Below are 25,728 nucleotides of genomic sequence, written 5' to 3' on the forward strand. Positions count from 1 at the left end.
ATAGCATTAAGTCATGGCTCAATGCAATGGGATCATGGGAGTTGTAGTTTTATCAATCTTTAGCCATTTATGCCAAATAGTGCTGGTGCCTCACCAAGCTACAAATCCTTCAAACCTGGAAGCCAATCGGAAACAACAGACAGTGTATTCCAGCCAACCAGCCTACACATCCTAGCCTGCTACAACCTAGGCCAATTGATACTCAGGGCAGCAGAAATCCTTTTTTTCAAACTGTGGTTAAAGTAGAGGCTGATCCCACAGAAACAAAAAAGAGCCAGTGCTGTCTCATGCCATCTCATGACCAGACATTTAAAAATGACCAGAAGCAGCATTGAAGTGGAGAAAGTACTGGGGAGTCAATGCTTCTTTTGGGTAATTCTCACCTTTCTACTAAGAAAAGAGGGTGATTTTTTTTAATAAAAGTTAAACTACAGTGTTTATTTACATTGACTTGTGAACAAGTTGAGCCAGGTTTTGGGGGGTCAATTTTTGACTAAATTTTCTAGATTTTTGCATGAGTATATAGTATTTCAGGTTAGTCTGTGGTGTAAAATAAATCTCAAGCTTTTAAAGCTGTAATCTTGGTTTTTCTTCTTCTTCTTCTTACATAGTGACTTATGGAATGACAAGTTCAAATGCCTATTACTACACTAAAGTGATGTCTGACCTCTTCTTGCAAAGTTCTTCAGATACTAGTGGATCCTTCGAGTCCATTGGAAGCATGGCTGACTTTTGGGGAGTGAGTAAAACAAGTTTTCAATATAATGTGTTTCCTGTTTCAAGGTACGTAGGTTAAAAAAACCCATTGGTCTTACTGACATAACACAAACATCCTTCACCTGGCTATTTTAAATCTGGCTGGATAGTTACTATCTAGTGCAGGGATCCACAAACTTTTTAAACAGAGGGCCAGGTCACACTCCCTCTGTTTATAATTTGAAAAAAGCATGAATGAATTCCTATGCACACTGCACATATCTTATCTGTAGTGCAAAAAACACTTAAAAACAATACAATAATTAAAATTAAGTACAATTTTAACAAATATAAACTTATTAGTATTTCAATGGGAAGTGTGGGCCTGCTTTTGGCTGATGAGATACGATTGTTGTTGTATGCTTTCAAGTTATTTCAGACTTAGGTTTATCCTGAGCAAGGGCCGGGTAAATGACCTTGGAGGGCCATATCCGGCCCCCGGACCATAGTTTGAGGACCACTGATTTAGTGCTTACAACCCAAAATTGATTTGCTTATTTTTCTATTTGTGCAGAGTTTACTTTCTTTGATTGAATGGGCCTATGGAGTACTATTACAATTGTGTGCAGTGTAATGAATTGTGGAATATATATATATATATAATCCATGCCTCATGCATTAGTGATTAGTTCACACGAGAGTTTAAACTTATCGTTCACACACAAAAGCCCTCCTTTTTGTTCGCTGTAGCTCTCATATGCTCCTACCTCCCATACAAACCAAGAATTTAAGTTGCTGTGACTTTATCATTCCCACCCTAAGGCATATATTATGCAAGGGGACTCTTACTACCTATGAAACTCATGTTCCACAGCACCTCATATTTAGCCATGTGAGAGAGGTGTCCTCTCCATATCTATATAAATAAAAATGTAATGTTCATTTGTGGAATTAACGTAATGCAAAAACCACTGGAAAAATTGACACCAAATTTGGGTATCTATCAGGCCAACAAGTGACCATCACTCATAAAAACATTGAAAAACATAGCATAAGGGACTTAAAAAGCCAAAAAAGTAAAAAGATGCTATAGCGCATGTGCAAAAATGACTTCCCTGGCAAACAAAACACACAATAATATATCCACACTTTCTTCATGACTACAGCTCCCAGAATCCCCTAAACCAGGCTTTTTAGGAGAGGAGGGTGATCCAAATGCATTGCTTTCAAACTGCCAGCTTTCTTCTCCTTGGATTTCTTTGAGACCATCCCAGTTCTTGCATATTTCCAATTTCCTATTCCTGGACTGCAGCTCCCAGAAACTCTCTAGATAGATAAGATAGAGGTAGGTAGATAAATTTATCAGGAGGACTGCTGGGAGTTGCAGTCCAAGAATAGATAGAGAAGGAAGAAAGGGGAGAAAGAGGAAGGGAAAGAAAAAGGGGTAAGGAAGGGAAGAGGAAGAGAAGGAAGGAAGGAGTGAAGGAAGGAAAAAAGAAAGGAAGGAAGGAAAGAGAAGGAAAGAAGGAAGGAGAGAGAAAAAGGAGAGAAAGAGGGAGGGTAGGTTGGTCACAGCAACGCGTGGCAGGTACAGGTAGTTGTGTAATATAACTGTCTTGAATCAGGGCTTCTGATGTAGGAGACCAGCTGTTTTCCCCCAATATGCCAGCAACTCTTACATTTGTGCCCATGGGTTTCCACTGTTTCCTTTATGGGGGACCAGCAGTTGATGGCTCACAGACTGGCATCAGATCACTACTCTGAATAGAACTGTCTTGAATGGCATGCATCTTTTCTCCCTTTCTGCCTCTCTCCCTAGTATGCACAAGGTCCGTTGTTGGACAGCCTGTATTGGGCCAAATGGTATAACAATAAATCCCTGGGCCAGAACACTCAATCCTATATCTACTATGAGAACTTGCTGCTTGGTGTGCCACGAATGCGCCAGCTGAAGGTCCAGAACAACTCATGTGTGGTGCATGATGATTTTAAGGAAGACATATCTGGCTGTTACGATGTATACAGTGAAGAAAAAGAAGATAGATCTCCCTTTGGACTCTTGAATGGAACCGCGTAAGTGGACCATAAAATCCATATCTATAAATAACCAGGCTACAGTTCTGAAGGCTTTTGGAAGGCAACTTAATACTCTACTCCTTGTATGCTAGCAGATACCATTTTGTCTTATAGTTAATTGGTTGATTAAGAGGTCTCCAAAATATATTCCCAATGAAGATTCTGTTCCTAAAAGTTGCCTATTATGCCTCATATGACTGCAGCAGGGTATCAAGTTTGAGATAAGCAAATGGGAAAAATAGTAATATTTAAAGGTACCCAGCTCCCAAACTTTGGATATGGATACATAGGGAAAGTCCTTCTTTGGAAGCTTTTAAACAGAGGCTGGATGGCCATCTGTCAGGGGTGATTTGAATGCAATATTCCTGCTTCTTGGCAGGGGGTTGGACTGGATGGCCCATGAGGTCTCTTCCAACTCTTTGATTCTATGATTCTATGATTGACAGCTGCTGGCCCCATGTTACTGGAGCAGGGAATCCACTGTACTTAGTCTATGTACTTTGAAGAAGTTTTCTAATGTGATTTCTGTCTCAAAAACAGTACCATGGGTAGTGTTTTAAAGTTTGATCCAAAGCCTGGGGTGGATTCACTGCCCACTGTAATGGAAGCCACAAACTTCCAGGTGGGAGAGGTGTTCCTTTAGGAATTAAAGTTCAAAGTGCTTAGGGATATGGGTGGCATCATCGCTCACCTGCACCTCAGATTCTGAGCAGAAAGCATTAGCAATAAGGGCACTTCCTTTACGACTGGTGTCATTGGATCTCTATATGGTATTCCATCCAGTAATCCTGCTGTTGCATTTTGCACTAGCTGCAACTTCTAAGCTATCGTTAATTTTTAAAAAATGCGTAGAATACATTACAAAAGCCTATTCAGGAAGTTACTACTATGTCTAAGCAAGATCATAGGAAGCAAACACATTCACAGTGGTTAGGGTTGCAGGACTACCACAAAAAAAGGAAAAACTGCAAATGTCACAATCCCCCTCCCAAACATGCATACTACAGGCTCCTGTCAACAGCACAGTTCTGTCACTCTCTTTCCCACACTGCCCCTGGAATGCCTCAGTCATATTTTAACTCATGTTACTTCTGCTCCTCATGCCAAAGAGGATTGAGTGGGAGAAATGGATGGGTTGGAAATCAATTTTAAGTCAGGCAGACTTTTTTGGAAGGACAAGAGGTAGAGATGAGGGGGATAACTTCTGTATTATCATGATTCCGTTGAAATTTATTTAAGCAGCCCTGTTTTATTCTGACATTAGGAAGAAGGGCGACATTATTCTGTTTCCAAGTATTCTAAGAAATATGTCATGTAATATATTTTGTTGCTACAAGAACCATTTTGTTGGATCTCTTTGCCTGTCAGGACAATTGGCAAGCCCACTTTCTTCTTGAAATTGATTGTTTGTTTCTTTTCCCCACTCATGAGTACTTTCTGTAATGCTTTCACTGTACAGGTGGGAGTATCACACAGAAAAAGAACTTGACGGCTCCTCTCACTGGGGCAAATTAACAACTTATAGTGGAGGAGGCTATTACATTGATCTCAAAATGTCCCGGGTGGAGAGTGCTGAAAGTCTTCAAGTGTTGAAAGAAAACCTATGGCTGGATCGGGGAACTCGTGCGGTTTTTGTTGATTTCTCTGTGTACAATGCCAACATCAATCTTTTCTGCGTTCTCAGGTAGGTGACATTTCAACTGACAATGCTAGATCTTCTCCCCTCTTTTGCCCATTGCTATCTGAATATTATTCCTTATTTCTCCTCACATCATTACACATAATATTTTTATGAAATTACTTAATTCAGAGCTATGACGTGTTAACAGTAAGCTTGAAGCAGCATACGTTTTGGTTAGCAGAGATGTTGGCAACATTGACAATTATACCTTATCCTGAAGGATGCAGACAGCTGCATCTCTCCTCAGTTTTCTCTAGAAAGCATGACATCAGCAAGATCTTTAAAACAAAGGAATTTCTTCAAATAGACATTTCCACTGTGAGTTTTTGGGCTGTATGGCCATGTTCCAACAAAATTCTCTGCTGGAACATGGCCATACAGCGCAAATACTCAAAGCAACCCAGTGATCCCAGTCATGAAAACTTTTGACAATACATTAAACAATTCCACCTTTAAGAAGAATGGGCTAAAGCAGGTGCAGGTTCAGAGGAGAGCAATAAAGTCGAGGGTATGAAGAACAAAACATACTATGAAAGGTTGAAGAATCTGGGCATCCTGTTGAAGAGAGAACTGACGTGAATACACTCTATAAATATCTAAAGAGCTTTCACAGAAAGGAATGTTCTCGGTTAACTTTGGCAGATATGTCTTAAATGGGATGTTGTGTGGTTTCCAGGCTGCATTGTTGTGTTCTACCAGCATTTTCTCCTGATGTTTCACTTGCATCTGTGGCTGGCATCTTCAGAGGATCTCATGGTAGTAAAGCAAGTGGAGTATATATCCTTGTGGAATGTCCAGGGTGGCAGAAAAGACCGAGTGTGTGTTTAACAGGTTTAAAGGCTGCAATTAGCAATCAAGTTTTGTGTGTGTTGAGTGGGATCTACCTATTGGTATGTGAGTAACCTCCATGGATTGTCGCCTTGTCATGGTGAGGGGGCCTGTGTGTTCCAGTGAACCTGCAGGTGAAGCCGTCAGAGTCATGTGCCTCCATGGGGTCTCCCTGGGCAGCAAGGCCACAGGGGAGGAACCAAACCAAGCACAATCTAAGGTTCTCAGTGGCAGAGCAGGTGGGTGAAAACATGGTACATACATTTATTGATTAATGATCCAACCATGATGCACATCAAGAGCAACAACCTTTATCCATACATTCCCTTCTTCCTAGGCTGTTGGTTGAATTTCCAGCCACAGGTGGTGCCATCCCCTCCTGGCAGATCCGAACAGTAAAGCTCCTCCGGTATGTCAGCACTTGGGATTTCTTCGTTGTTTCTTGTGAGATAGTCTTCTGTGTCTTCATCTTCTACTACATTGTGGAAGAGATGTTGGAGCTACACATTCACAGGCTACAGTACTTCACCAGTATCTGGAATATCCTGGATATAGTCGTCATACTGGTGAGAGTTCTTGGAATTATTACTAGAAAAGTAAAAGGAATAAGTGGAGTGGCCAAAGAATAGAACAACAAAGACCAAAACTGAAAGCATTTGTTTGTTAGTAAGGGAGCTAAATCACTACAGACGTTTAATAATGAAATATGCACATATGTTGGAATTTATATTCAGATTTATTTCCAAAGCACTGGGGAGAGGGGAAGGATGTTACCTTGTTATTAACTAAAACTGAATGTTTGCAAATGAAAAAAAATGCATACTCTTCCTATTTAGTTATGCTACCAATGTTTTTCCTTTTTGTTTGTTGAGTTTAGATGGTAAATTCCTCCTGAGAGGAATTTGCCTTTCTGTAATGTGTAAAAGGAAACTCCCAGGACACTGTTACCGTTACTGTTTGGTTTTTTTCCTGGCAAGATTTATTCTTAAATTTACCGTTGCCTTCCTCTGAGGCTGAAAGAGTGTAACTTACTTGGAATAATCCAGTGGATTCCCATGTTTTAGAAAAGATTCAAACTCTTGTCTCACCATTACTGACAGCAGATATTGGTTTAGTACAAAAATAGCATCCTTGGAATCAGATGAGGAGAAAGAAAATGGTGCATTATACTGATGACAGCAAATCCCAAAACATTGGATGGCTTCTAGAGTTCATGTGATATAGCTCCAGGGTATGGCTCACCTATGCAATATCCACATGGATATCTGCCTTGGTGTCTTTGGACACATTTTGCCCTCTTTTAATTGTTTTGAGAATTTTATTTGAAATGTTAATTGTTTTGGAAGCCACCTTGGATCCCACTCTGGGAGAAAGGTAGCATATAAATGCAATAAATACTGTAAGTATCCTTTGAATTGTTCTTCTTTTATCAGCTTTCTATTGTAGCTATTGGATTCCACATCTTTCGCACCATTGAAGTCAATCGGTTGATGGGGCAGCTGCTGAGAAACCCCAGCATCTATGCAGATTTTGAGTTCCTGGCTTTCTGGCAAACCCAGTACAACAATATGAATGCAGTTAACTTATTTTTTGCTTGGATCAAGGTACCTTGCTGGATTCCACTTAGCTCTTCTTGCTATTCAGATTGCTTTTTAGATCTAGTCATCATTTCAGAACTAAGAGGTTTCTTCCACTAAGGAGGGGAGAAATGTGGGAAGTTGAAAAGTCAGCAAAACCAGGAAAACAAGAGGAAAAACCAGAGGAGATATACAGAGCTAATCAAATTGTAAAAGGAAAAGTTGAAAGAGAGTGACAGTTGAGTAAAGTAACATTTTAAAGGAAGAGACTAGTGTGTTGATAACCAGTTAGAGGGAGTGCTAGCAGAACAGTCAGATACTGCCATCATCTCAGGGCATATCTACACAGGCCATTTAGATTGATGTGAGGGTAGATCAGTTCATGAAACACAAAGAACACAAGAGGAAAAAGCATTTAATGTGGCTCTATCCCAGGTTAAAATAACTTGGGGGAAAGTCTGAATCCTTCACCAGGAGTTGGGCTTTCACCTGAAGACACCCACAGTTCATATGCAGAACCAGCTGCAGGTGTCTGGGCAGCCATCCTGTGCTCCCTGGGACTCGGAAAAATAAAAAAAATATGGTACAGGTATCCAGGGAATCACCAGAAAGCATTACAGCCTGCACTGGCCCTATAATCCATCAATCATGCAGACTGCCCAGGATATCAGTTTGTGTCTCATATCTAAACTTAGCACTAGGCTTATCCCCACGGATTGAGATAAAGATGGTAACCATTCATCTACTAAAGTAGTATAAACATTATTTGGTCATCAATGGTATCTTTAGTTTGTGTGCCTTAACTTTCACCTATCTTTTTCTCCATTTTTCCCAATTCAGATTTTTAAATACATTAGCTTTAACAAAACAATGACACAACTCTCTTCTACATTAGCCCGTTGTGCCAAAGACATTCTGGGATTTGCCATCATGTTCTTCATTGTCTTCTTTGCATATGCACAATTGGGATATCTTCTTTTTGGGACTCAAGTGGAAAACTTCAGCACATTCGTTAAATGCATGTGAGTATATTCCCCTTTTCTCACTTCATTTGCTTCTCTTTTTTAAAGTTTAGTACTATGTCATCCATACTGTTTGTAATATGCTGAAGCTTCACTCTACAGGTAGCTGTGTGTGTAGAGTCAGAGAATCAACTGAACAGAAAACTGGATTAAATGACCTTATGCTTATGTCTACAATTATACTTCTATGTATGGTTCCTGTTGCATGAAATCACAATCTACAGAACCCTTAATTAGTGCTGAAACATTAAAAGACAAGCACAAAAGAGAAAATGGTAAATGTCACTTTGCCATGCAGATATATTTTATGGTTGTCATTACAAAGTGCACATCAACTTGTGTGCATGGACACACACATGTGCATGGACACACACATACACTCACACAGGGTAACTGGGATCACTGTTTCTGCAGTAGTCATGCAGAAACAGCAATTAGTCACTAGGAGCAGAAAGATGCTAAAGTATCCACTTCTTTTGCCTCCCCGACCAGTGAGTAATTTGACTTCCTTCTCCGAGCCTTTCTCTCTCACCCCATACCTCCATCTTTTCAGTAGATTATTAGTTCTAGTGAATGCTGTAGAATGCATAGTACTGTATTTTTATTTAAAGTGCAATAAGTGTCTTAAAGTTTCATTTAAACATATATATTATTAGCGTATTCTGTGCAGTTATGTAAATGTGTACCCAGCCTATATTTGGGCCTCTCAACTAGCCTAAGATCTAAACTCTTAAAAGTACAGTGAGGAAATATCAGGGGGGAGGACCAAAAGAAAGCAACATGCTTTCTCTCTTCTGAAATGTATGTCATACTTGCAAGCCTTAAAACAGCATTACACTATGAAACAAAATAATATAGTGCAATCCAGAGTTCAGCTTGTTCATCCTTTACCACTTGTAATCTTTGCTCAATTATTTTCCTATGAGCCACCCAATTTCACTCACTTTGTTGTCCAGCTTCACCCAGTTTCGAATCATTCTTGGCGATTTTGACTACAATGCTATTGACAATGCGAACAGGATCTTGGGGCCTATCTATTTTGTCACCTATGTCTTCTTTGTCTTCTTTGTACTATTGGTAAGTTGTTGGGTTTTTCTAAATTATTTCCTATTTACAAAGATGGCTTGATTTAGGTTAACATTGCATAAGAGGATCCAAAATTGTTTCTTCAATTAATTTGTCCTACTTACTTGAAATCCCAAGAAAACAATAGGATGATTTTGATCACAAGAGATATGTAAATATCTATTAAAGTGATCAGAACTCTAGTTGCTGGGCATTTAAAACAAAAACAAAAAAACCAGGGAGGGCAGAAACACACACACACCTTTCTGTATTTATTTTTTGACTGGGCTTCCATTATCTCATTTTAGTCATCTAGTTTCTATTCAACGTTCTGCTGCTTAGATTATCCTTTTGACCTATTTTGGATTATGGTACTCCAATTTCCACCATCTATTGCCTGTGTATTCCTTTTAGGATTCAGTACAAGCTTCTAGTTTTCACTTTCTCAAAACCCTACAAAACACATCTCCCCCATTATCTTTCATCCTTCATTTCCTTTTTTTACTTGTCTGTAGGCTTCTCATTCAACCAAGGAATGGTTGAATGGCTCAGCTTCATTGTTTTTCACTCATTATTCCATGCTCCTAGCCTTGCCTTCCTGAACATTTGTGTACTGCTATTTCCCTCATTGTTTTTAAATCCCAGATAAAAAGGTGAGTAGTTCTGGAGGGATCTCAGTGTAAGCAGAGGCCATTCCCCCTTTTTATGGCCATGTGATAAGAGCCCCTGTTGGCGCAATAGATTAAACCCTTGTGCCAGCAGGACTGAGGACCAACAGGTTGGAGGTTTGAATCTGGGGAGAGTACAGATAAGCTGCCTCTGTCAGCTCCAGCTTCCCATTTGGGGAAATGAGAGAAGCCTCCCACAAGGATGGTAAAACATCAAAACATCCAGGTGTCCCCTGGGCACCTGTCCTTGCAGATGGCCAATTCCCTCACACCAGAAGCGACTTGCTGTTTCTCAAATCACTCCTGACACGGGGGAAAAATGGCCATGTAGTGTCCGAGACAAAGGACAGTACAATTGAAACTGTGTCAGTAGCAGTAAAGTACTTCCCTTAAATCAGCTCACCTTCTGCCACTCCCCTAGCCTTTTTCAAGGAGTCAGGATTTCTGAAGAAGTCTCTGTTCTGCTACATCTAGAAAAAAGTTTGGTGTCATGTAAATTCTGGGAGTTGCAAACAAGCAAAAGTTCATCCAAGAATAATTGGACTGCCCACATCAAAAGAGGGGCTTCAACATAACATTAACAAATACTGAAAGTTTCGATTCCTTACAAAGAAAATAAAGTATCAAAGCTTTTCTTCACAGCAATAACAGTTACATGTGGCTGGGTTTACTGGATCCTGTCTTTTCTTTCCACAGAACATGTTCCTAGCTATCATCAATGACACCTATTCTGAAGTCAAAGAGGAACTTTCAAACCAGAAAAATGAACTGCAGCTGTCAGACATCTTGAAACAGGTTCTTTTATTCATTTAAAACATTTTTTCCATATTGTTGATTATATTTGGAAAGATTTGTTCATTGAGTTAACTTGTTTCTCAAGGCTTAGAGGAAAATTAGTGGGGAAAGGGCATGATGATCTTGTCATCCAAAGAGTCTGGTAGAGGGGAAAATGATTTGGATAAAGATGAGTAGCTCTAGGAATTTGCCTCACAACTTGACACGTGCTGCCCCTTGCAAATAAGATGACTTGTATTTTTAAAAGTTGGAAAATAATCTGGATGATTTCCAAACCAACCTGTTTTTCTTTGCATCCTTTCGTTGTAGGGTTATAACAGAACACTGATGAAGCTGAAGCTGAACAAGGACCGTATCTCTGATGTACAGAAAGCTTTACAGAAAGGGACCAAGGAACTAGAATTTGAGGATTTCAAGAACAGTTTGAGAAAGTAAGTAGCTTCAGAGGGTGCAATGAGCTCTCCAAACTTTTCATCACACTCCCGTCTACCATCTACCATCAAAGCTTTTTTAAATGCTAGAGACCATCATATATCTTACAGAGAAAAATCCCAAATCATTTTGCCAGTCCTTTCATTTAGAATCTAACAGATTGTTGCCAAACCATTTTGCACCTCACTCACTACTTTTACCCTTTCTTTTTAAGGCTTGGTCATGCTGAGCATGAAATCACAGCAGCATTTGCAAAGTTTGATAAAGATGGCAACCAGATTCTTGATGAAGAGGAGCAGAAGAGGATGCGGAATGATTTGGAGGAGAAAAGGGTAAGGTTGAAAAGGAAGGAATTTGGTATATGGTTATATTGCCATACTGCAACATTTTGAGGCCATCTTGCATCATCGCAACGAAGGCAGTACTTTTAACTTTGAGACATTGGGGGATGGGAAGAGAAAATTGTAGGCAAAAGGGCATTAAGACTGAATAAAATTGTTGTACATGACATGTGGGTGGATGAATGGCAGCTAGTAGTGTTAGAATCCTTTTTTCTGTCCTGAAGGATATGTTGCACCTGAGAAGAACTAGGAAACTCAAGAGAAAAATTCCAAACAAGTAGGCACAGCAAAGTAGATGGGATAGTTCATAGTTGAGAAGATTTCATTACATTCAAGAGTTTCATGATGCCATTGTGATGCTCACTGGAGCACCAAAAAGGCCAGGTTCCAGGCTGCAAAGCAAAAAAAGTATAACAAGAAAAGGGGGAATGACAAAGAAATTTCAAGAAAAGACTGGAATGGGAGACACCAAATTTGGGACACAATCATAGATTTCAGTCTATTGACAGAAATTGGAACACAAGTGATGGTTTCGTAGATACATTGAGTTTTGTTGCAGTTTTGCATTCAGTGTGAAATCGCCTTTTAAAAAGGCTCTGCATTCAATAGAACTTTCCTGAAAGATGTATCTTTTTACTTTCACACTAGCAAGTAGCAACTTGGCTGATCAATATATACAGTATTAGTTTACCATGGCCAGATTATGATGCTAAACTGGCCCTTTCAAGGTTTATGACAGCCTTACAATTGTTTATTTCAGTACCTCATTATCACCACTATTGCATTATTTATGAAAATGTCTGGACCATTCTTTTTAACTGTAATTTTTCATCCACCTCCAACAGGTTATGTCTGTAGGCAAATTATTTCAGTTTTTAACATTGTCATTTTAGCATATAAAGGTTTAATACCGTTTTAACTATCATATTCAATACTGGGTTTTAACTTTACTTTTGACAGTGTTTCTTAAAACCTAATTGTATATGTTCCTTTTCTAACAGTTGTACATTTTTTAGTGCTGGTCATTGACCGTGATAAATATATAGATAGACAGACTTGGAAAAAGCTACAAAGGCCACCATTGCTGCCATGCAAGAACTAAAGCACCCTGAAAGATGCCCGTTCAACCTCAAAGTCCCATTTAAAGTCCTCCAAAGATGGAGAGTCTGCTACTCCCTGAGGCTATTTATTCCACTGCTGAATAGCACTTACAGAAAAAAATATTCCTAATGTTTAGGTTCAATCTTTTTCATGGAATTTTACTCTATTCTAATATCCAAATGGCGAAATAAAAGTTTGATTCATCTTTTACATCACATTCCTTAAGATATAGTAACACGTTTTTCTTGAAACTCAACTCAACTTCCCATGAAAGTGAAAAACAGTGAATAAAGATTTTTTTTTACCTAGAAAGAGAACATCTTTCTAGGTAAATTCTAGACCAAACATTTTAATAAATTCCATAAATTATCAAATCCACAAAAGACAAAACTGCAAATGTAGAGGGACAACCATTCAGTGAAAAGCAAAATGGTATTTCTCCTTGTAATGATTTGGTGAAATAGCATTCACTAAGAACTGGGGCATACCGACCTGTGAATATGGTCTGCATTATAAATGTCCCAACAGGACAAAATCATTGACTACGCTTTGTTTTCCAGGTCGCTCTGAATGAAGAAATAGAGAATCTGGGGAAATCCTTTGGCGACAATGGTTTCGAAGACTCCCTTGCCTTTGCAGATGCAAAAAACAATCAAGCAAATAAATCTAGTTTGGTATCTGAGAAAGAATTTCAAAGGTATATAGTTCTATTTTATGTTACTAATGGTCAACAATGTATCAAACTAAAGATATAAATAGATAAATTCCTAAATAAGGTTACTTCATAAAACGTATATCCTGGGGAGCAGGGGGAGCTCTCGTTGCTAGTCCCAGCTTCTGCCAACCTAGCAGTTCAAAAACATGCAAATGTGATTAAATCAATAGGTACTGCTCTGGCTGGAAGGTAACGGCACTCCATGCCAGCGACATGACCCTGGAGGCGTCTATGGACAATGCCAGCTCTTCGGCTTAGAAATTGAAATGAGCACCCCCCCCCCCCCCGAGTCAGGCACGACTAGACTTAATGTCAAGGGGAAACCTTTACCTTATATCCTGCCATATAATTTAAAAACGACCTAGAGTCCTGCTGAAAAGGGAAGTTCTTTAATTGATCTTGAAGTTTTTTTAAAAAAGACAAAAATTAATCGCAAAACCTGCAGTTTTCTTCTGCAGAGGAGAAGGTAAGAAAAGGGGCCAGATCTCAATTTGGTCATCAATACTGTGGTCATCAGTTCAATATCAGTGTGGGGCAGCTTCAGGGCAGAATACTCTAAATTGCAGCTGGATTATTTTGCTGGTATAGACCATTCCTTTGCGGCATGGGCTGCAGGTTCTTTTGAAGCAACTGCTTTGGATCAGTCTCTTCTTAACTAGTCTCAACAGGTCATCTTTAACTCGTGCAGGCAGTAGAAACTTTAAAAATTCAAATAAAGTATTAACTTGTTAATTAGTATGCAAAGTGATCTTGTCGCACTTTTGAGACCGAGAGAAAGAAGTTGGCAGAAGCTTTCATAGACCTTGAACAGACTTCTGTCATTTTGTCCTACACATTTATGTGAAATGGTGTTCTCAGCATTGACAATTATAAAATCAAAATGTCGATCAGCTCTGAAAAACACCGAAGATGCTCTACGTCCTGCAGTTTCAAATATTCCACCAAGATGTAATTCTTTGTGTAAAAATAAACAAGCACATCCAACTGATTAGTAGACAATTTTGCTTTTAAATTTTAATCAATGGCAAAATATGTATATTAAGGAATTGTTTTAAAATACATTCCTTTACATTTTATGATCAGTGAATATTTGATTTGTATATCTCTTTTATATACCCATATATCTGGGGTCACATAAAAATTTCTCAAACAAAAAGATATTGCGAGTGGAAAAGTTGAGGAAGTCCTGATCTGGACCACTCCTTTTACCAGAGCCACATGATAGGTATATAGAAGCAGACAAGTTGATCCAGGGAATTTATTTACCTAGTAGCTAATGTTATAAAATGAAGGAGGCTTTCTAAGATTCATCTTTCATTTTTCCACAGACTCTCACAGCGGGTACAGCACTTGGAGCATTCCATTGGCGGCCTCATATCCAAAACAGAAGCCTTGGTTGTTAAACTAGAGGGCACAGAGAGAAGCAAAGTAAGGAACAAAGACCCAGTGCACAAGCTATTTAATGCTAGGTAAGCTAGGGCTGGATCTACATTGCCCTGTATCCCAAGATCTGATCCCAGATTATCATCTTTCAACTGGATTATATTTATTTATTTATTTATTTATTTATTTCTGCTACTTATACCCCGCCCTTCTCACCCCCGAGGGGGGACTCAGGGCGGCTTACAAAGAAGGCACAATTCGATGCCCTTATACAAATACATACAGATATAAAAACAGTAATTAAATAATTAACAGGTTAAAAACATCATGGTCAGTGTTTCGCGTTCCGTAGGTCCAATAGGTTAAAATAGGTTCCTACAATATTTGCCCTTCATTATGGTCCTTCTTTTTAGCTGCCAGAGTTTCCGAAAGCCTGGTCCCACATCCAAGTTTTCAGCTGTTTCCTGAATGAGAGAAGGGAGGGCGCTGTTCTAATCTCCCCGGGGAGTGAGTTCCACAGGCGGGGGGCCACCACTGAGAAGGCCCTGCCCCTCGTCCCCACCAGTCTCACTTGTGATAAAGGCAGGGTCGAGAGCAGGGCCTCCCCAGAGGATCTTAAACTCCGAGGTGGTGTGTAGAGGGAGATCCGATCGGACAAGTACACTGGGCCGGAACCGTATAGGATTTTATAGGTCAAAACCAGCACCTTGAATTGTACTCGGAATTGGATCGGCAGCCAGTGGAGCTGGCATAACAGGGGGGTGGTATGCTCCCTGTATGCCGCTCCAGTGAGCAATCTGGCTGCCTCCCGTTGGACTAGTTGAAGTTTCCGAGCAGTCTTCAAGGGCAACCCCACGTAGAGTGCGTTGCAGTAATCCAGCCGGGATGTGACAAGAGCGTGGACCACCGTGGCCAGATCCGACTTCCCAAGGTACGGGCGCAGCTGGCGCACAAGTTTTAATTGTGCGAAAGCTCTCCCGGCCACCGCTGAGACCTGGGGTTCCAGGCTCAGCGATGAGTCCAGGATCACTCCCAAGCTGCGAACCTGCGTCTTCAGGGGGAGTGTAACCCCGTCTAACACAGGCTGTAACCCTATACCCTGTTCGGCCTTACGATTGACCAGTAGGACCTCTGTCTTGTCTGGATTCAACTTCAATTTGTTAGCTCTCATCCAGTCCGACACAGCAGCCAAGCACCGATTCAAGGTCTGGACAGCCTCCTTAGTGACAGGTGGGAAGGAGTGACAGATTTGGACATCATCTGCGTAGAGATAACATCTCATTCCGAAACTCCGAATGATCTCCCCTAACGGCTTCATGTAGATGTTGAATAACATCGGGGACAGAATTGAACCCTGTGGGACTCCACACAACAACGGTTGTGGGGCCGAACAGGTGTCACCCAATGACACCTTCTGAGACCGACCCTCAAGGAAGGATCGGAGCCACCGCAGAGCAGTGCCCCCGAGCCCCATATCCATGAGGCGTCCCAGAAGGATACCGTGATCGACGGTATCGAAGGCCGCTGAGAGGTCCAGCAGAACTAACAGGGACACACTCCCCCTGTCTAGTTCCCTGCGCAGATCATCTACCAAGGCGACCAAGGCTGTCTCAGTACCATGTCCCGGCCTAAAGCCAGACTGTGCCGGATCTAGATAATCAGTGTCTACCAGAAACCCCTGGAGTTGTGTCGCCACCACACGTTCCATGACTTTGCCCAAATAGGGGAGATTGGAAACTGGCCGATAGTTGTCGAATTGGGTGGGATCCAGTGATGGTTTCTTCAACAGCGGTTTTATAATAGCTTGCTTTAAGCTCGCTGGAAACTCTCCTTTCTGTAAGGAGGTATTAGCCATCACCTTCACCCACCCTGCCAAACCCCCTCTGGCTTCCTTGATCAGCCAGGAAGGGCAGGGGTCTAGGATGCATGTGGTGGGTCGTACCTCTCCAAGGAATCCTGTCCACATCCTCAAGCTGAACCAATTGAAATGAATCCAACAAAACTGGACAAGCAGATGCTCTCGCCACATCCTCAGAGACTGCCGTTAATGTGGCGTCAAAGCCCGACCGAATCCGCCCAATTTTATCCGCGAAGAATCGAGCAAATGCTTCACAGCGAGCTACCGAGTCATCAGGGGCCTCGCTTTTCGGCGGATTTAACAGACCCCTGACAACTCGGAACAGCTCAGCTGGACGGTTCTTCGCAGATGCAATGTTGGCGGCAAGAAATGTTTTCTGTGCCGCCGCTATTGCCACACCATAGGACCTTAGGAAGGCATTCAGGTGTGTTTGGGCAGGGTTAGTGGGGTTCCGGCGCCACACGCACTCTAGCCTCCTCTTCTTTCGCTTCATCGCTGCCAGCTCCTCGGTAAACCAAGGATCTGGTTTAGCTCGGTTACTCGAGAGGGGGCGTTCCGGAGCGATTGTGTCGATTGCCCTGGTCATTTCCCTATCCCAGCGAGAGACCAAGACATCGACAGAGTCGCCAGCCAAGAAGGTGGAAAATTCCCCAAGAGCCGTCAGGAAGCCTTTTGGCTCCATAAGCCTCCTGGGGCGGACCATTCTAATAGGTCCACCACCCCTGCGGAGGTTAGGAGGCGCAGCAAGTCTAAACCTGATCAGGTGGTGATCGGTCCATGGCAATGGAGCGATGGTCAGCTCCTCCACACCGTCACTTTCACCCCATCCTTGAGAGAAGACCAAATCCAGTGTGTGCCCGGCACTATGGGTGGGACCAGATACTAATTGGGACAGGCCCATGGTTGCCATGGTGGCCATGAAGTCCTGAGCTGCACCCGTAAGAGAGGTCTCGGCCTGGACATTGAAGTCCCCCAGGACTATAAGCCGTTGGAAGCTCAATGCCAAGTCCGAGACCACTCCCGCTAGCTCAGGTAAGGAGACTGTTGTGCAGCGGGGTGGTCGGTACACCAACAGAATCCCTATCCTGTCCCGGTCACCTATCCTAAAGCCGGCACACTCAAAAGAAGATGATTGTGGGATGGGGCACCTGATCAGGGGAATACAAACCTTATAGACCACTGCGACTCCGCCTCCCCGCCCTCCAAGCCTCGGTTGGTGCTGAACGGAATAACCCGGCGGACAGAGTTGGGAGAGATTTACCCCTCCCCCCTCGTCCAACCAGGTCTCCGTTATACAAGCCAGGTCAGCTTGTTCCTCCAGGATTAGATCTTGAATAATGGAGGTTTTCCCGTTTACCGACCTGGCATTGAACAGCACCACCTTTAGCCTGGAGGGGCCACCAACCTGGCACCTCAGTTGTATCTTGTCAGGAGAATATTTTGGAGTTGTCAATGAGTCATTGTTACTTTCGGGCCGAATGAGTTGTTGAGATGGAAATTGAGTGATCTTTGGAGTTGCCAATATTCTATTATGAATTTTGGGCCGAATTTGTTTATGTCTGGGACTGCTTAGGTTCGCCAATTTATTGTTATAAATTTTGGGCCAAAATGGATCTTTTGTTCTCCCTTTCCCGTATCTCCCTCTACCTGTCACCACCTCTATGGCGGCCCCCCCACCCACGGAACCACCGCTCCCGGGGAAGTTCCCTCCATTCTCCTCTGTTGTTAATCCGACTGTCAGCATTTGATAACAGATATTATTATGATTGCACATAGCTCGGTCCTGGCCTTCCCGCCCCTTAATACATCCTGTTCCTTTCCCTATGCCAAGGATCGTAAGGTGCACTTGTATAGGTAGTTGATAAATTGTCAAAAGCAGCACAATTGGCATAGGTGGTGACATAAGGCGTAAAGTGCAGCTAGTTCACAGTATGTGTGCTTAGTTCTAAAGTGACAGTGCAGGACAGTGCATTTGTTACAAAGTGCTATAGTTACAGTAATAATTGGATCATAGATATGATAATTTAGACCAAACAAGTTGATGGCGTGGACTCTGGCAGATTAAAAAATTAAAGAAGGACTGTAAAGTGCTCGGGCTAAAGTGCCTTAGTGCAGGAGCCAGTTCTGTAGTTCAAAGTTAATGTCTCTAAGAATAGGTCCAGATCATTCAGTCAGGGCAGTCAGTTCAAATCGTGGGAGCCCAGCTTCTTGGCCCCGTGGAGAGCAAGCCGGCAGCCAATGGTCAGGTCCCCAGATCTTCTTGGCTGTCCAGAAGAAATGATGGAGATGTTAGCGACTGAGATGGTACAATGAAGACAATAACTGTGTTTCCACTGGCTGTCAGCACAATATTCCAAGTTTTGCGAGATGATATAACTTGCACCACTCGGCTCAGCCAGAGGGGGCAGTGTGGAACAATTAGCTAGATCTTAAGTCTAGGGCACTGATGGTAAAGCCGCAAAACGCTGAGTCATGAGGCGGACAAATCTTCCGGTGGCTGTTAGGTCCTGTGCGTCCGCAGCTATGGTGTTGTCAAATTGGTGTCAGTTTGATGTTAAAAATATTGACACCACACAGCACAGGCCCAGCAAGATGAGTTGGGAGCGCGGAGGAGGGAGTGCGGGCCTCCACCTCCGCTAGAGATGGAGCGCGGAGGAGGAAGCGCGGGGGAGGCACCAAAATGGAGGGACGCGTGGCAGACTTAGCCCGGTCGCAGAAGGGAACGCCGGGGCCCCGCCGGAATCCAAGATGGCAATTCAGATGGTAAGTCCAGCCGTTCGGCGGCTCCGGCCACTCAGAGGTTTGCGAGATGGAAAACGCAATTGGGGCTCAGCCACTCCTCTCCAAGCTCCCCTCTGACTCCAACAGCTGCCTCAGTAGTGAGGCCGCAAATGACGGCGGCGCGGTCTTATGGAGGCGGCGGAAGCGGCCTCCTCCTCCCAGGCGGCTCCAGCAGCTCCGGCGGCCGCATGGGCGGCGGCTCTGGCTGCCGGGAGGGAACGCTCTCACCCGGCCGTGGATGGGACGGCCTCGGCGCTCTGCTTCCCCTCCCCCCGCTCGGGCTCTGGCTGTAGCTGCCCCAGCAGCTGAGTCTGTCAGATAATATAGGAAAAACATATAAATCTGGGATCAGATCCTGGTGTATAAGGCAGTGTAGATCCAGCCTAGGAATGCTATAACTGCAAGTTTAATTTGATAACCTCCAAGATCTCTTTTAAATCTCGAATTCTCTCAGGAAGCTTCTTCACAACTGAAGCAAAGTAAGTGGTTTTAGGACTAGACTGAAGTGGGTTTGTGTGTGTGTGCATGTGTGTGACCCCTCATACATAATCCACAGATATCAAACAGTAAATGGGAAGGAGTAAATCATTCAGCTCTATTCAACTTCCAACCGAGAACAATTCTTCATTAAAACAAGATACACTGCTCATACATGTCTTGTATTCAGTGATAATTACATAGCCCAACCAAAAGGTCTCAGTGTCTTGGTTTTCTGGCCAGTTTCTGGGGGTATTTGGTGCGTTGATTAAAAAAATTGCTCTAGTTTTCTAGGTATGGCTATCATGATTTTCTATGGGTAAACAGATGGCGACTGGTAGATAGCACATGATCAGGGGTGAAGCTGATGGGGTGAAACAGGTACCGTTTTTGGAACCAGCAGGTCAAATATACCCCAAAACTGGGCTAACATTTGAGGAATCAAAATGTATGTTGGCCAGTGTTACCTTTTTCCCTGGTTTCAGCCCATGTAATCTGCATATATGGAACAACCCGAAGAAAGGATATCCTTGTATAGTAAAAAGTGGGAGGCTTTATGTTTCCCATTCATCACGATGGATCTGATTTTAGAATATCAGGAGAACATCACTTTCTTTTTTAAGGTTCTGAATGAATCTCTCTACCGTTGCCCACCCTTCCCTACAGGTTGAACATCTCAACGAAAAAAGTCTGATCCCTCAGAAAATTGCAAATGTCAACAAGAAAGAAGATGGATTGGAAGCATTCTTACAGGAGAAGAACATCCCTATGAATTCTTTGAGTTCGAGTAGCAATGCTGTCTACCCCATCCTGTCCAAGACGGAGCTTGCAGGCTCTCAGTTGCCCAAGAATGCTCAGCTACAATCGAATATGAACATCTAGTACAGTCTACAAATCCCAGTGCTATCTTCCCCGCTATTTCATGACATGTAGTCTAGCCTGGACTTTAACTACAGTTTTATATCAAGAGCCAGGAATTTCCCCATCTTTCTTTACCAAAAGAAGATGCAGATGCTAATTTTTCTGCTGATCACACGCATATATACATGCACATATAAACAGCATAATTTTCAAGGAAGTCAAGTCACAACCCAACATTTTCAAAATTCAATTGTCACAGGGATGGAAAATGAGGTGAAATCATCTGAACAGGGGCACAGATGAAAACAAACACATGGATCTTAACCCTTACCGATGCTATCCAAAACTTTTTAAAATTGGCTGGAATTACACTTAAAAATGTACCTGTTCCAACTTTGAACCCATTGTGCTAAGTCCTGAACCCTGGAGACTAGGACTCAGAACAATGGATACAAACTACAGGAAAGGAGATTTCACCTGAACATTAGGAAGAACTTACTGACCATGAAAGATGTTCAACAGTGGAACTCACTGCCTCAAACTGTGGTGGAGCTTCCTTCTTTGGTGGCTTTTAAACAGAGGCTGGATGGCCATCTGTTGGAGGTGCTTTGTTTGTACTTTTCCTGCATGGCAGGGATTTGGACTGGATGGCAATTGTTATCTCTTCCAACACTATTATTTTATTATCCAAATTTAACTTAAGAACCTGTCTTGTTTGTAACCTGGGGACTGCCTGTGTTCTTGGCAGATATCAGGTTTGTTGAAATTCCCATCACCACTACATCCCTCCTTTCTGAATGTATGGCCATCTGTTCTAAGAAGGCATCATCCAAGTCTTCAGTCTGACTTGGAGGTCTCTAGCAGATCCCCCACAATAATGTCCCTGTTATTTATTACCCCCTTTTTACCCAGATACTCTCAACCTGGCTTCTAGGATTCCCCCACAAATATAAATATCCTTGACATACAACGTTACTCCTTACAGAAATAGGTCATTCCCCCTACATTCCAATTATGAGACTTATCCTATCAGGTTCAGTGATGCCAATTATATTTACCTTTTTGTGTTAAGATTGCAGATCCCCATGTTCATTCCTCTGCCTTTTGAAAAGAAAATAAGTCTCAAAAGCACAACACAAAACTTGGCCAGCCCATGCCTACCAGAATTAGTTTCCAAACAGATGTCAGGGTAATTGAATTCCTCCATACCTACTAATTCTTGTATTTTTGAGATTTATTTTTGAAAAGCATTTTCTGCCCCCTCTTCTTGACTTGGTTGCCTGTAGTAGGCTTATCACACATCTACTTCTTTCATTGTCTATTTTTACCTAAATGCTTTTGACTAGGCTACTCTGATCATTCTCATGGGTTCAATTTCATCATTGTTGGTTTTGGGATTTTTTACTTCTCTCTCAGTGAAGTCTAAAGTCCTATGCAGAACAGAAGCCATTGCACCCAAGAGTTGGATTCACTGCCATCACCTGTCATGTCACTTACCTGTGTCCTTCTGACACCCCCTTAGCCCCTGTAGAGGCTGTAACCTAAAGTCTATTCTCTGTTTCCCTAATTGGCTTTTTTGTGTGAAGGCAGTGGTTCCTACATAAGGGGAAAGGTGGGATAGAAATCAAATAAATACTTTGAGGACTTTGATTAATTCTGTACATCTTGTATCTGCTCCAATACAATATAGGTTCACTGAAGACCATCTTGGACATAAACTATAATGCATATACATCTGAAATATGTTTGGGAAATAGTTTAGAAGAGATAATCTGCTAAATCATATCTTTGCAGTGGTTGCTATCACACAATGTTTAATTGTTGTCTCTTTAGGTCAGTGTACCACTAATATTAAGAGCTTCTTCCTCTGTGGCTGTTGCTATGCAGTGTGACCACCTGCTATCTGTATTCCTGTAAGAATATTATACCTCTAATTATAAGGCATAATGTAACTTGAAAGAATTAAAGTATTTTTCAATGAACACTATATGCTTGACTCTGGTAGTTTTCTTTCCTGAACAGGACCAAATAAATAAGATTTCTTTCTTTTCTTTCTAAAACATAAATCAAATAAACAATCGTAATGAGATGCAAGCAAACTGGTTTAAATGTTACTGTTCATATTTGGAAATCATAAAAAGCAATGTGACGTCCTTTCAAATATTAAAACTAAAAATACTCAGGTCATAAGTCTTTCATAGGGTTTGGTTTCCAAACCTTTTATCATTTTGGTCACTCTCCTCTGGACACCTTCCAGTACAGAGTGAATATCTATACTTCTAAGCTAAGTAACTGTGTTCTATATCTTATGCTTATTTTTTCATTTAATTGTTTTTAAGTTAAAAAAATAGGGTTACTAATATTACCCATGTGAACTCATTTTTAAAATTTATTTTTACATTTATTGATTTTTCTTTTTCAAATTAATTAAAAATTAATGCTGCCGGTAGTTCTGTATGCATTACCTTACACCAGTGGTTCTCAACCTGGGGTCCCCAGATGTTTTGGGCCTACAACTCCCAGAAATCCCAGCTAGTTTACCAGCTGTTAGGATTTCTGGGAGTTGTAGGCCAAAAACATCTGGGGACCCCAGGTTGAGAACTACTGCCTTACACCATTACCTTTAATGCAATATAACTGTTTGGTTCATTCCTGACACAATAAATAAAAAAATATTTCTTATGATTTTTATCCTGAGAATCTTTTAAATTCATCATGTGCTTGCAAAACTGAAAATGTTCCTTTATCAAAAATATTGCCAGCCATATACTGCTTAACTTAATGAACAATTCTGAAAAATATTTTAAAATAAGAGTATTTTGGGAACGGAACTGAACAGGAGCTTTTCATCCTTTAAGAGTAATAACAATATTTGAAAAATAGAGAGTGCAGGAAATTAGGATTGTTGTTGTTGTGTGCCTTCAAGTCATTTCAGACTTAGGGCAGCCCTAAGGCAACACTATCTCGTTCTGTTCAAGATGTGCCTTTGTCTGAGGCTGAGAGAGTGTGACTTGGCTAAAGTCACTCAGTGGCTTCATCGACAGTTTTAGATTCGAACCACTACACCACACGTTCTCAATGTTGAATTCCTTCCCTCCATGTCTCCTACTTCATTTTCTTTCTTTCTTTTGCCTGACAAGGTCTGTGACTTCGGGAGGGAAGGTGAAGGGCATAATTAGATTCGGATTTGTGACTGAATCTAGTCAAAAGAAAAGGAGGAAGGGAGGCCAAAATGGGATCTCCTGCAGAGTACGATCTCGGTTGCAGGAAGCCTATGAGAGGTGACCCACTTGAGGCCCTTCTTTTGAAACTAGGAAATAGCCTCGTAGTGGGAGGGACTGAGATGTGGAGGGCTAGCCTGGAGATCTCCCATCCAAGTCCAAACCAGGGTTGTCCATGCTTAGCATCCATTGGCAGTCTCCCATCCAAGTCCAAACGGGGACTGTCCCTGCTTAGCACCCATTGGAAGCCTCCACTCCAAATCCAAATTGGGACCGTCCCTGCTTAGTGCCCATTGGCAGTTTCCCATCCAAGTCCAAACCAGGGGCAGCCCTGCTTAGCACTCATTGCCGGTCTCCCATCCGAGACTGAACCTGGGCCGTGATTCCAGCATATCTAAATTTTGAGTCAAGTCAAAATATATATACATCAATATTGCAAAGAATATATTAAATTATTCACATTTTAACCCAAGCAGGGGGAGAGAGCAGGACTGCAGAAGGGTTGATAGAAGGAGCATGAAAAATCTTACTATAAATACATTAATATGATGTTTTACTAAATTCAAGCCAGTGGTAGAGGAGAAAACAGTTAACACTTTTGTACTAGAAGTACAAGTGGTCACAAATCCCAGTAACACTCAGTATGCGGACTTTGTAAACTATAGTAAGCAATATAGAATGGTGTCCATGAGCAAAGGGAGGGAGGGCCCACCTCTCAACTGTTGGACAATAACGAACAGAACATTCCATTATGCCCATGTTATATTACCTCCAAGGGGTTTTTTATTATGTGCTCTTAAAGTTCACGCATATACCTATCCCAGCAAATGCCACAAGAGGGCCCTGCTCCATTGGCAGGCAAACTGTCCTTTGCCTCCCCAGCCCAAGGCAAGAAGCACTAGAATTGAGAGAAGTTTCATTACAGTTGCTGAGACATGCAATGATAATGATTGCGGATGACACAATAAATAAATATGCAATGATGATATAGATATACAGAACAGCACTCAAAAACATGCAACGATAATGATATACAGAACAACACTCAAAAACAGGGGAGTTCCAGACAAGAAACAATCAGGACCTGCTAATCACCTCCCAACAAAGTATTCCCCCAGGCAGTAAGAAGCCAAACACTGAAACTGCTAGGCAATTAAATGCTAATCAAGGTGGCCAATTGCAACATCACACCAACAGACAAGAGTTTTCACCAACCTTGGACATTCCACAGATATTTAAATCCAATTTTTCTAGTTTCCAACAGACCTCACAACCTCTGAGGATGCCTGCCATTGATGCAGGTGAAACGTCAGGAGAGAATGCTTCTAGAATATGGCCATACAGTCCAGAAAACTCACATAAATCCGATGAGCTAGTCGTCTGAAGCCATCTCGAAGCCACATAGGCGCCTTCTACACTGCCATATAATCCAAATTATCAAAGTAAATAATCCACATTATCTACTTTGAACTGGATTATCTGAGTCTACACTGCCATATAATCCAGTTCAAAGCAGATAATCTGGACTTTATATGGCAGTGTAGAAGGGGCCATGGTTAGCATTATACCCTATTTGAATCGCTATCCCAGCTACGGATTCAATTTATCTGTGGGGGTTGGAGAGGGGACTAAAGGCCTCATCACACTTGAGCATTTACTTCTGCAGAATTCTGGGGCTTGTAGTTTAGGGAGGGGCCTTTAAACTGTGTTGTCAAAGGCTTCATGGCCAGAATCGCTGGGTTGCTGAGTTTTCCGCGCTGTATGGCCATGTTCCAGAAGCATTCTCTCCTGGCGTTTTACCCACATCTGCATCCTCAGAGCTTGTGAGGTCTGTTGGAAGCTGGAAAAATGGGGTTTATATATCTGTGGAAATGTCCAGGGTGGGAGAAAGAACTCTTGTCTGTTGGAGACAAGTGTGAATGTTGCAACTGGCCGTCTTGATTAGCACTGAATGGCCTTGCAGCTTCAAAGCCTGGCTGGTTGCTGCCTGGGGATCCCTTGTTGGGAGACGATCAGCTGGCCCTGATTTATTCTTGTCTAGAACTCTACTGTTAATTGAGTGTTGTTCTTTTTTCTTTCTTTTTTTTTTTACTGTCCTGATTTTAGAGTTTCTTAATACTGGTAGCCAGATTTTGTTCATTTTCATCGTT

At 41.9% G+C, this 25,728-nt stretch overlaps 1 protein-coding gene across 1 annotated transcript in view; it reads left to right on the forward strand.

Moving 5' to 3' along the window:
* PKD2L1 (polycystin 2 like 1, transient receptor potential cation channel) overlaps positions 1–20,515 on the forward strand; it is a 32,708-nt gene extending 12,193 nt beyond the window's left edge. The window contains exons 3-15 of the mRNA XM_067466918.1: positions 612–739; positions 2,516–2,769; positions 4,232–4,456; positions 5,619–5,847; positions 6,715–6,885; positions 7,699–7,880; positions 8,837–8,957; positions 10,310–10,408; positions 10,718–10,839; positions 11,055–11,172; positions 12,843–12,979; positions 14,326–14,425; positions 20,163–20,515. Coding sequence (XP_067323019.1) covers positions 612–739; positions 2,516–2,769; positions 4,232–4,456; positions 5,619–5,847; positions 6,715–6,885; positions 7,699–7,880; positions 8,837–8,957; positions 10,310–10,408; positions 10,718–10,839; positions 11,055–11,172; positions 12,843–12,979; positions 14,326–14,425; positions 20,163–20,378 — 2,102 coding nt within the window. The 3' untranslated portion in view covers positions 20,379–20,515. The remainder of the gene's footprint in view (positions 1–611; positions 740–2,515; positions 2,770–4,231; positions 4,457–5,618; positions 5,848–6,714; positions 6,886–7,698; positions 7,881–8,836; positions 8,958–10,309; positions 10,409–10,717; positions 10,840–11,054; positions 11,173–12,842; positions 12,980–14,325; positions 14,426–20,162) is intronic.
* Positions 20,516–25,728: the final 5,213 nt, after the last annotated feature.

This window comes from Anolis sagrei, chromosome 3 (genome assembly GCF_037176765.1).
Source record: "Anolis sagrei isolate rAnoSag1 chromosome 3, rAnoSag1.mat, whole genome shotgun sequence".
NCBI lineage: Eukaryota > Metazoa > Chordata > Lepidosauria > Squamata > Dactyloidae > Anolis > Anolis sagrei.